This window comes from Phyllostomus hastatus, unplaced genomic scaffold (genome assembly GCF_019186645.2).
Source record: "Phyllostomus hastatus isolate PE091 unplaced genomic scaffold, TTU_PhHast_1.1 phas_contig_312, whole genome shotgun sequence".
Lineage (NCBI taxonomy): Eukaryota > Metazoa > Chordata > Mammalia > Chiroptera > Phyllostomidae > Phyllostomus > Phyllostomus hastatus.
This window is the reverse complement of record NW_025333849.1, coordinates 2,143,435-2,155,601: the sequence shown is the minus strand read 5'-3', so window position 1 is coordinate 2,155,601 and position 12,167 is coordinate 2,143,435. Positions and strand designations below refer to the sequence as shown.

At 46.4% G+C, this 12,167-nt stretch overlaps 1 protein-coding gene across 13 annotated transcripts in view; it reads left to right on the top strand.

The window, feature by feature from the left end:
- Positions 1 to 12,167, top strand: part of LOC123819436 (aminopeptidase O (putative)) — a 448,779-nt gene that overhangs the window by 280,417 nt on the left and 156,195 nt on the right. For 12 of the 13 annotated variants that reach the window (XR_006785810.1, XR_006785808.1, XR_006785809.1 and 9 more), the window contains exons 7-8: positions 1,221 to 1,410; positions 7,324 to 7,430. The exons of the other annotated variant lie outside the window; for it this stretch is intronic. Coding sequence is in view for 8 of the 12 variants with exons in the window: in XM_045839785.1 (XP_045695741.1) it covers positions 1,221 to 1,410; positions 7,324 to 7,430 (297 nt within the window). In the remaining 4 variants the exon portion in view is untranslated. The remainder of the gene's footprint in view (positions 1 to 1,220; positions 1,411 to 7,323; positions 7,431 to 12,167) is intronic. 13 annotated transcript variants of the gene reach the window in all.

Sequence of the window (12,167 nt, the reverse complement as noted above, 5' to 3'; positions counted from 1 at the left end):
TTTCACATAAAAGCTGTCTATTTTGGCACGTGACTTCATGATTTCAATTGGGCTGTCTGAGCTGAATGGGGGATGTTGTGCAAGAGAAATACAGGTGGGGTTTTCTCTACTGGTGGCCGTGGGGGCAGAGAACAAATCTGTAAGCAGTCCTGGCTTGTGCTGAGCCGGTATGATGGCTCACAAATGGCTTTTGAAGGACGAAACCAGTGTGTACAGTTTCTTAATTCGGGAGGTTTCACAACTGCTTTGTTAAATTTATAGAGGAATTTTTTAAAGAGCAAATTCTTCATTAACAAGACTGTAAATAAGTCCTGGATAATGAGAAATGCTGAAGGTGGAAGCATAGGCAGTATTCTGTTTGTCTCTTCTCTCTTTAGCCTCCCTCCCTCCCATTTCATCTGTGCAGTTCTAATCATGGTATTTTAGGTTTCAAAACAAAGTACGGAAAATGAGATTAGATAGATCTCCCTGACTGGTGCCAGCCCTGGGGCCGTTTGCACACCTGGGTGGGTTACCTCCCTTCTCTCTCTTCTCTCTCTCTCTTTCTCTCTCTCTCTCTCTCTCTCTCTCTCTCTCTCTCTCTGCATAATGTTCTTATGCCATGTGAATATGTAAGCATCTGCAGGTGGGAGGTGATACCATTGACAATCTTGGCCTTACGGAGACTCAACTTTTATTTGAGTGTCCAGGAAAAGTCATCCATTCCTGGCACCTGTTAGTTTGTTAACTTTTTAACCAGCCCCTTTCAGAAATGGAAAATTTTGGATTCCATTCTTCTTGGCTTTTCCTGTCCTTCTGCATGACTTGTCAATTTGTTGGTAAGCCGCTCAGATTTTTGGCTGAAGGGTCTTCTTTGATCATCTCTTGACAGCATGGGCTTCACACTCTCACACCTGCTGTCTTTCACAGCCCAGATTTCCGAGTAAACACTTCCATTGCATTGTAATTTCTCCATTGTAGAACTGGGCTGCAGGTTACTTATTACAGGTAATAGCCGTTGATGACGGAGATGAATGCTTGGCAAAAACAGTAACTTGAACCACTGCCAGAGATGTAAACTGCCGCTTTCTGTATTTCTAGAAGCCTCTGAGCTGCAAGTCTATCTGTCATGATCTTACATGCACACGGTAATAGTGCCAGACTGAGCACGCCACCCTGTGGGGCAGCCATCCGACGGGCTCTAACAAGACTCTCTCTGTTTTCTCCACCATTATCCACAGCCCACACATTGTCTTCCTGTCTCAGAGTACTTTGACTGGAGGGAGCCATCTTTGTGGGATCCGTCTCTGCCACGAAATTGCGCATGCCTGGTTTGGCCTAGCCATCGGGGCCCGTGATTGGACGGAAGAGTGGCTGAGTGAAGGGTTTGCCACTCACTTGGAAGATGTATTCTGGGCCAAAGCACAGAAGGTATGTTTAAAGTGACCCTAAACATTTCACTTCCTGGAGTCAAATTCTAGTCATAGTCATTGGTTCATTCAACAGATATGTACTAAGTGCTTATTATGCACCAGACACTGTTCTTTTTTGCTGAGAGAGAGCTGTATAAATGAAAGGGGAAGCCCTTGCCCTTTGGGATTCACAGTAGAGCCACAGGAGAGAGAATCGACAAACACACATAGTATAACATGTCAGGTGCTGATGAGTAGTAGGAAGAAAATGAAGCAAAGTGGCTGAGGGAGTGTTGTTTTAGAAGGCTCAGGAGAAGGCATCTCTGATAAGGGGGCGGGCATTGGAGCAAAGACCTGCAAAAAAGGTCATGATGTGGTTACTCAGAGCTCTCCTTTGTGGTTATGTGACATTGTGTTTTGTTTTGTTTTGCTAAATAGTGAGGTTACAAGTTAAATCAGGAGGCATAATCTCAGATGTCTGCTGGCAAGTAATGAAGAATGAAGTGGTTGATGTTACAGATTAGGGAATGGTAACAACTGTGGCAAACTGGCATCAGGTGGATGGGTCCTGAACTCTAACCAATTGTCCTGTTGATGGGAGGACTCAAGATAGCCTAGACTCCTAGTGTTACAGAACAAACAAGGGGGGCCTGGGACGATATACTATTACTGAAAGAAACCCCCAGGTCTGTTATGTCTGCTGTCTATAGGAAAGATGTCTCTCAATGCCAGAGATTCATGAAAAGAAAAGGAAACGTTTATTTTATGCTGTACAGACTTAAAGTAGTGACCTAATGTCTTCATCAAAATCCTAAAGTCCCTTAAAACACTCACAAACAGACACAGTCCTTCCTTCCCCCTTTGCCCAGTCCAGAGTACCGTATCTCAGGAAAGGAAATAGAAGTTCGTAGCTCAGGCAGCCCCTGGTTCTTCTTAATAATCCATCTCGACTGGGAGACCTCTCTGGGTTCCCAGCACCCTCAGCTGAGTCGCCAGAATCTCTGCTAAAGCTGGGTGGTGGTTCCCCCTTCTAAAGCTTTGGGGGTCCCCACTCTGGCACAGGCACGTGGTCCCCTCTCCCAGGACCACGGGAGTCCCCACTCAGCCAAAACCGTGTGGTTCTTCCTCCTGGCTATGGGGATGGTGGGGGTGGGGGTAGGGGTGGGGGGGTCGCCACTCTGCCAAAGCCGAGTGGCAATTCTCTGCTAAAGCCGCATGGTGATTCTCTCTTGCAGGGCTGCGGGAGTCCTTACTCTGCTAAAGACACATGGTTCTTCCCCTCCCCATTGGCTGCCTTGTCTCGGTTTTTAAATCCCCATGCCAGCCTTCCTCTGTAGCCCCATTTCCAACTCATCCTACAATCGGCCTCACATGCCCTCAATCTGCTGTCCTTTCCAGCTTTACTGGTCATCATTGTGGGTCTGGGCAGGCGCAACCCCATGTCATGGAGCCAATCTTCTCCAGCTCCCACACAGGCGCTGTAACTTGGGGGACCTGCCCCCCAGTTACATCTTGGTGGGGAAGTTACTCCCATTCCCCTGGCTCAGAGCTTGGCCACAGCTATTTAGCATATCTATGTAACCAGCCAAAGGCCATAGATATGTTAAATGACCATGCCAGAGGGTAGCTGCAAAGCTGCCCTGCATGTTCTTGCTCTGTGTGCCCTTTCTCCCAATGAGTTCTGGAACCCGTTTCAAATGCCCATTTGGGGTCCCCCCTCTTGGCTGCACCCTGTAACAGTAGTTTTTTGAAGAAAGTTTTAAAAATTGGATTTTTCTGTGAAATCTACTAATTTAAAAAATATTATGTGAACCAACATACACAGACGCCAGACCTGATCAGCACATTCCCAGTATAACCTCTACTTTAAAAATTGGCTACCAATTCTAATGGAGATATGGCAACTAAGCCACTTTCTGCTTATTTTATTATTCCTAATATTTGGTCACTTGTTTCCCTATCTTTTCTGCTCCTTACACACTCGACTATTTATCATTTTCTGAAGTTCCCAAGTTTGTGCAATACCTTTATGATTTTGTTCAAATTCCTTCTGCATGTTGAAATCCTATTTATTTTTCACCATCTAGCTCAGGGTCACATTCTCTGGATAGCCCAGACTGATCATTTCACTCACAACTCAACTCAATACTACTCTTCTAGAAACTTTGAACTCCCACAGTATTTGGTACTAACTTACCTGTTTTTTTCCACTTTCTTCTTCTTCCTTCTGTCCTCACAACTAGCTTATGATCTCTTTCAAAGTAGAGCTGTGCCTTGCTCAACCTCCCACCCCTGTAGAGCTAGTAGTGTGCACATCTGTGTCCTCTGCCTCAGAGAGTTGCATGAAGAGAGGCCACACGGCAGATTTGAGGAAAGTGGCTGGGTGCAGAGTCTGACCAGGCTTGGAATCCCAGCTCTGCTGCTTACAGCCTCCCTGAGCCTTAGTTGCATTTGTAAAATGGGTCTGAGAATAGTTTAATGTGTAAATGAGCCTAGCACAGTGTCTGACACATAGTAGGCATTCAGCACAGGTTAGTTTTCATATAAAGTGCCTCTATCACCGTCCCTTCCCTGGAGTGCTTCCATCCTGAGACAATCAGATTTGTACTATTCTTGGTAATCATGAATATATTTCAGGCATCTGATGACAATGTTTCTGTCCTTTTCTCTTCTTCATCCCCAGAAAGCACTCCTTCCTTAACCTTTTCCTCTGCCTGAACTGCCAGAGGGTCACTCCTGAGACTCTACAGGGGTTGTGCCTCAAACTTCTGTGAATACATACATTTACCAACACAGGCACCAAGCTGGCCTGGCTGCTTATCACAGCTGCACACCTTCCCTGTGTTTGCTCGAGCTAGAGGAATAAAAGGATGAGTAACACACACCCTGCTCTGAAAGAGGTCATAGTCTAATTGAGGAGGTAAGAAAAGCACACAGAGGAAGGAAGAAGAAAATAAGTTATAAAAGAGAGATAAACACCAAACACTGTGGAAGCTCTAAGGTGGGAGAGGCCTGGTCTGAGAAGACCCAGGGAGTCCCATTGAAGGAGGTGACTTCTGAGATGAGCTCTAAGGCAAAGTAGGAGCTGAGGCATCTCATCCCTCACAGGGGGCACCTCAGCTCATCATCCTTCAAGGTGCATGCAGTAACTCTCAGTATGTAAAAACACAAACACCCCTGAGGCAAAGTGGCCATTCTTGAATCAGCACAAAATTTGGAAATATTTCCCAAGCATGTCCATCACTCTTGATGCCTTCCTTGAAGAGCAAGTAAGACGGAGCTGCTGCTGGTCCCTGACAAGTGCCCACAGCAGACCTTCCAGGCAGGAGAGGAGTGCTCTTCAGGGCAGGGGAGGGTGGGCCACCTCATGGGATTCTCCTGGTCAGCAGTTGGACCCCCCAGTGAAAACAGTGTGAGGTCACATTGGTCACTCTGCAGCACCGAGCATTAATTAGCAAGCGTGGCAAAGTTGTGGGGTGAGAAATCATTGAACAAGGAGATAGAAATCCACATTCTGCTCAGAGTAGCATTCTGTAGAGAAAAGTGAATTGAGTTAGTTGCAAGATTGAATCATACAACTTGTCATTGACCTGGATAAAGTCTAAACTCTTTCACAGGTGTCTTAAGCAGCCTGGCTGCCATGACAAATACCACAGACTAGGAGGCTTAAACACACATATGTTTTCTCACAGTTCTAGAGGCTGGAAGTCCAAGATCAAGGTGCTGACAGGCTTGATTTCTCTCTTGTCTGGCTTGGCGATGGCCATCTTCTCACTGTGTCCTCTGTGCACATGGGGAGAGAGGGAGGGGTGGGGGAGGGAGGGAGAGGGAATGAGAGGGAGAGAGAGAGAGAGGGCTGGTGTTTCCTCTTTTAATAAGGACACCAGTCCTGTTGAATTAGGGCCCCACCTCTATGACCTTATTTACATCTTTGAAAGCCCTATTTACACCCTGGCTGAGTGGTTCAATTGGTTGGAAGATCATCCCATACACCAGGGGTCCCCAATATCCAGGTCATGGGATAGTACTTCCATGGCCTGTTAGAAACTGGGCCACACAACAGGAGGTGATCAGGTGGGCTAGCCAGTGAAGCTTCGTCAGTATTTACAGCCACTTCCCATCACTTGCATTACTGCCTGAGCTCCACATCCTGTCAGATCAGTGATGGCATTATTCTCATAGGAGCTCAAATACTACTGTGAACTGCACATGCAGGGGATCTAGGTTGTGCGCTCCTTATGAGAATCTAATGCCTGATGCTCTGAGGTGGAGCTGAGGCAGTGTTACTAGTGCTGGGGAGTGGCTGCAAATACAGATTATCATTAGTAGAGAGGTTTGCACAGAGACTATACTAAATCAATTATGTGTAGACTCATATCAAAACCCTATCAGTGCATGGCAAGTGACAATTAAGCTGCATCTGATGGCAGGCCATAAAGCCATCCCCCTGCCCTCAGTCTGTGGAAAAATTGTCTTCCATGAAACTTGTCCTTGGTGCCAAAAAGGTTGGGGACCACTGCCATATACCAAAAGGTTGCAGGTTCAATTCCTGGTCAGGGCACATAACTAGCTGCAAGTTCCATCCCTAGTCAGATCGTGTATGAAAGTAATCAAATGGATGTTTCTGTCTCACGTCGATCTCTCTCTCTCTCTCTCTCTCTCTCTCTCTCTCTCGTTGTCTGTCTCTCTCTCTCCACCCAACCTTCTTCTTCCTTCTCTAAAATCAATTATCATTGGGTGAGGATAAAAAAAAAGCCCCATATCCAATACAGTCCCATTTAGGGTGAGAGCTTCAACATGAATTTCGGGTAGGGGGACATAACTCAGTCCATAACAACAGGACATACCGAGTGTGTTGATTATCTGGCTCTGCTGACTCCTTGGCACCTTTGTCCCTCTCCAGATGGCAGCCTGCTTCTCATCTGACGACATCCCTTGTTGTTCTTTAACCATGTTATGCTCTTTCCAGGCCCCACGAGCCTTGCACATGCTTTCCCTCTTCCTGAACTCTTCCTCCCCTGGTTGTCTCCTGCTTTCCCTGGAGACCAGCTCAGGTCCTACCACCTTCTCAGGAAAGCCTTCTGACCACCCTGTTTGGCCAGGGGGCATTTGGCTTCTTCCTTCACCTCTGTCATCACTGTACTCTGATGTTAGTGCTCTTATCCCATGCTCCCCCACACCTCCAGCCCTGCCACATGCTAGACTCCATGGGGCTATAGAGCTATGGGGCTATGTCTGTAATATTGCCAGGGCCTAGCAGAGACTCTAAATGTCTGTTGAATGAACTATTAAAGACCTTTAATTCCCAGAAATGCCTCTAAGTACTGACGTTTCCTCCCCAGTGGATATTTTGCTGCCCTCCCTTAAGGAGATTATAGCCATAGGACCTAGTGAGCACAAGAGTGACAGAGGGCAGGGTGCAGTTGCCTCCTGCTCCCACAGAATGAGTCCAGGCAGTACACTGTTTCTGGTTATATGCAAACAGAGTGGTCTGGGTTGCATTAGCAGGCTCCACCCTAAACAGCTTTTAACAAAACTGAGGGCTGGAGAAATAGGAGGTAAATTGAGGGACCTTCCTCACCCTGTGCAGAAGACAACGCAGGAAAGGACTGGATGGAATCAGGGTCAAAATGGCCCTTTAGGGAGGCCTGCTCTCTCTAGGGTGGGGTGGCAGTAGGTGGGGTTCCTGGACCAGGAGGTGTCTCCCAAATGGGCAGCAAGAGAGAGAATAGTTGGTTCTTCCTTTGAGGACCTAAGAGGCCCCTTTGGCCTCCTGGTTTTTCTGATGGGGTGTAAGGTGCAGCAGGTAGCCCATGTTTACTACCCTCCCTTACATAAAGCCAGCTGCTTCATTGCGTGGCTCTGACCTTGCAGGAGGACAACAGTAACTGTGTATTGTGCATGTGTATTTGTGTGTCTGTGGTTTAAGCAGCTGGCCCCCCATGAGGCCCAGGAACAGCAGGAGCTGCGGGCTTGCCTGCGCTGGCGTCGCCTGCAAGACGAGTTGCAGAACTCCCCAGAGGAGATGCAGGTGTTGAGGTAAAGCACCATGTGATCTGTCTACTTTCTCTCCTCTCCCTCCTGCTCCTCCTTCCCTTCAATACACATTTAATCCATGTATTAAATCTGCTGTGTCCTTTGAAAAATAGATTGGACGAAGTTACTCATCCTCCCAAAGATGTGGTGGTTATGTTTTAAATCTTTCAGGGTGTAGGTTTGGATTTGCCTTCTGACATTTTTCTGGTGTCACTCTATTTAGGAAAAAACTATCACAAGGCCATTTCAGGGACCAAATTCTTTGTTTGAAGTTCTAATAGTCACTTCATGTGGTAGCTAGGGACTTGGAGAAGGGTAGGTTTTGTAGCCTGTCAGACAGTAACCCTTTAAAGTCAAAAGGAAAAAAAAACACTTTAGGAAATATCGATTGCTAAGTGTTTAGTAGTAACAGATGTTTGTGTCAATGGGGCCTTTTGTTCAGGATCCGTCCCATCAGGAGGCCACTCCTGTGGGAGGGTTCTCCTCCCAGCCCCACAGTTTTGTTTTCAGAGTGTCTTACAGCACCTGTAGGATTACTTCTTGCCTTTTTTTCCATTTTTTGTCCCTCTCTGCTTTGTTCCTTGTCTTCTTCTCTGAATAGTTGTTTATCTGAAACCTCCAGCTTAGGCCTTGGACTGTGGTTGCTATGGCAATGGAAGATTTCATCCCACCCCCTCTAGACTAGAGCCAAGTGTTTGGAGTCCACAATCAGACAGGTGGGAAGGCAGCCATTCAGGAATCACCCCCACTTTAGATGGCAGCCCCCAAGGCCAGGCCACTTCCTGGGCAGAAGCCTGCCTGACAGGCCTTGGGCTCCCTGTTGTCACTGTTTTAAATAAACCCACCACTCCATAGTGACTGCCCATGGAGGCCCAAGTCTAAGGGAACTGCTGTGCCCAATGTGACCCTGGAGGATGATGCTTTCATGCAGCAAGGCAGCTCTTCCTACAGAGAAGTCCCTGCTCACATGCTAACGGCTGCCACCAGAGCTGACTCATCCATTGTTCAGGAGAGCCAGCCGGAAGCCCTGCAGTCCCCACCCAGCACTGCTATTCTCGCATCTGTTCACTTGGCTAGTGGGACAGCTACAGCCACGTGGACAGGGCCATGTTCTCACAAAGCTTCCACTTAGCAGGGACACTGTCATGTGCATAGCTAGTTACAGGTGGTAAGAAGTAGGGAGAAGGGAGCACAGTGATTTACAGTGAGGAGTTGGATAGTGCCTCTGAGAGATGCAGGAAGGCCTTGAGGTAGGAAAGGGCTTGGGATGCAGGTGCAGAGAAGAGGGCAGTGTGGCTTAAGGGGCAAGGAGAGCAGGCAGGAGCCGGGTCTGAGAGCCTTACTCCAAGTGCTATGGAAGCCATGCCAGGGCCTTCAGCAGGGAATGCTCATGCTCTCTCTTGTGAATTTATAGTGCAGCTCTGGTTCCTGTGTTGGGTGGATACAGGCAGCACACAGAGAGCAATGAGCAGGGTTAGAACACTACAGTCATCTATAATAGAGTTCCTGGTGGCATCAGTGACAGACACAAGAAGCAGACCTGTTTGGGACATGTTTTGGCAGTGGGACTAGCAGGCCTTCTGTCAATCGAATGTGGAGAAGAGGAAAATGAGAGTGCCGAGAATGATTTCTCTGCCTCTGACTTGAGCAGCTGGGTAAGATAACACAGAATGGGATGGGGCATGCTGTGGAGGGGAAAACAAAGTTTCCAGTTTTGCATGCATTCTGTTTGAGATGCCCAAATAGCTGTTCAATATTGAGGACTCAGTGGGGTCTACAAGTCAGCAGCTCACTGGAAAGACTGGAACATTTGGTCTATAAATACTTTAAAATCTGAGCACATTGAAATCACTAGGGAGAGAGAAAAGTGAGAGAAGTGTTTGGGAGGAAGATGAGGAGCCAGCAGAGAAGCTGGGGAAATTAATGTAGAGAAAACTCAGACACCAAAAGCTAGGACAAAAAGTGAAGAAGGTAGGAGTGGGGTGTTGGATGCTGTTGACGGGTATATATAAAAGGAGGGAGAGAAGTGACCTTTGGGTTAGACCACATAAAGATGTTGTGATCTTGACATGCATGCATTTATTTGTGAGTGGTGGAGAAGGTAGCCAGATTGAAGCTGGTACAAGAGAGAATGGTTGGTCAGAAAGCGGAGACAGTGAGTATGGACTTTGTGAGGGAAGTTGTGCTCAGAGGGGAAGCAGATGAAAGTCAGAGAGGTTTGCCTTTGGGTGGCTGATGCAGGTACATGTGCAAGCTGTATAACTGTACCAATCCTGTCACTCTCAAGACTCAGTTTTTTCTTTCTCCAAAGCTTATTGGGATTTCCAGCCAAGATGGAGACATAGGTCCACACACTGTGCCTCCTCCCATAACCAAAAAAAGGACAACAATTTAAAAACAAAAAACAACCAGAACTGACAGATGATCGAACTGTGTGGAATTCTGACAACCAAGAAGTTAAAGTAGACACATTCATCCAGACCAGTAGGAGGGGCAGAGATGGGAAGCTGGGCGGAGAGGACTCTCGGCCAGTGGTGGCTGGTGGAGCAGGCGGTTCCACATTCCCAAGATAAACTGGGAGGAACAATTGGGGAGTGAAAGAGACTGCACAACACAGGGCTCCCACATAGGGAAATAAAGCCTCAAACACCTGATAGAAAACACCTGTGGGGGTTGAGGTACGGGGAGAGACTCCCAGCCTCACAGGAGAGCTCATTGGAGAGACCCACAAGGTCCTAGAACATACACAAGCCCACCCACCTGGGAATCAGCACCAGAAGGGCCCAGTTTGCTTGGGGGAAGTGGCAGAAGGGACTGAAATCTGGCAGAGAGTGGAGCAAGCACCATTGTTCCCTCTGGGACCCCTCCCCCACAAACAGGTCACAACACAGCAATGTGGGTTGCCCCACCCTGGTGAACACCTAAGGCTCCACCCCTTACTACGTAACAGGCACCTCAAGACAAAAAAAAAAAAAAAATGACCCAGATGAAAGAACAGATCAAAGCCCCAGAACCAAGTACCACTAAACAATGAAGAGATCGCCAGCCTATCAGATGCACAGTTCAAAGCACTGGTGATCAGGATGCTCACAGAATTGGTTGAATTTGGTCACAAATTCGATGAAAAAATGAAGGCTACCCTAAGTGAAATACTGATGGGAAGGAAACTGGGACTCAAATCAATGGTGTGGACCAGAAGGAAGAAAGAAACAATCAAACAGAAAAGAATGAAGAAACAAGAATTCAAAAAAAAAAAAACGAGGACAGGCTTAGGAACCTCCAGAACATCTTTAAACGTTCCAACATCCAAACCATAGGAGTACCAGAAAGAGAAGAGGAAAAGCAACAAGTGGAAAAATTATTTGAACAAATACTAAAGGAGAACTTCCCCATTCTGGCAAAGGAAATAGACTTCCAGGAAGTCCAGGAAGCTCAGAGAGTCCCAAAGAAGTTAGACCTAAAAAGGAACACACCAGGGCACATCATAATTACATTAGCCAAGGTAAAAATGAAGGAGAGACTCCTAGAAGCAGCAAGAGATAAGGAGATAGTTACCTATGAAGGAGTTCCCATCAGACTGTGAGCTGATTTCTCAAAAGAGACCTTATAGGCAAGAAAGGGCTAGAAAGAAGCATTCCAAGTCATGAAAGGCAAGGACCTACTACTAGAACAGGAACAGAATCACAGAAATGGAGATCACATGGAGGGTTAGCAGCCGGGGAGTGGGAGGAGGAGAGAGGGGGAAAAGGTACAGAGAATAAGTAGCATAAATGGTAGGTAGAAAATAGACAGGGGGAGGGTAAGAATAGTATAGGAAATGTAGAAGCCAAAGAACTTATATGTATGACCCATGGACATGAACTAAAGTGGGGAATGTGGGTAGGAGAGGGTGTGCAGATTGGAGGGGAATAAAGGGAGGAAAATGGGACAACTATAATAGCATAATCAATAAAATGTATTTTTTAAAAAAGCTTATTATGATATTTGTTTTTGTCTTAATATTCAGAAATTACATTTGCCTAAATTTAGGGTATCTATGAAATGACTGAATTTGAAAGACCTCTTGCACATCATTACATAAAACATTGTTATCAGATGTGCTTACAATGAAGAGGAAATGTTTCTGAACCCACCCTGAATTATGTGGTCTAGGATGCGTTTACTCCCATCTTTTAGAATTCTCCCTGACATGGACACAGAGAAACTAGAAATTGCTGAAACTGAAAGGAGGAACTGTAGTTGTAAAAATTTGTTCTCAGACTTTGTTTTGTTTTAATACACAAATAGGATCTGGTAAAGAAGTCTCTTAAAATAATACAGTAATTAAAGATGCTGTCTTTTTTTTTTTCTTTTAAGATATCCCATGGTTTTGAAGTGATGGACCAAAAACAGTTTAGAAGTTTTGGTCTGTGTCCTGATACATTCCTCCATGGTGCCAGCTGCTGTGGAAACTTCTTTTACCTGTCTTTGCAGCAGCTTTCAGCATGATTGACCACTCCCTCCCAAAAAGGATACTTTTTCTTCTCTTGGCTTCTGTGTGTCACACTCTTCTTGATTTCATCCTGCCTGGTTGGCCAGTCCTTCCCTACCTCTCCTGCTGGCATTTAGCATTTTCACGGAAATGAGTCAAGGCTCAGAAGGACTGAATAAGTGTCCAGTGTCACACAGCTGTTAAAGAGCAGATATCTTCTTTCCTTAAACCATCTCACTGCTTCAAGGAACTCGATATCACGTTGAGTG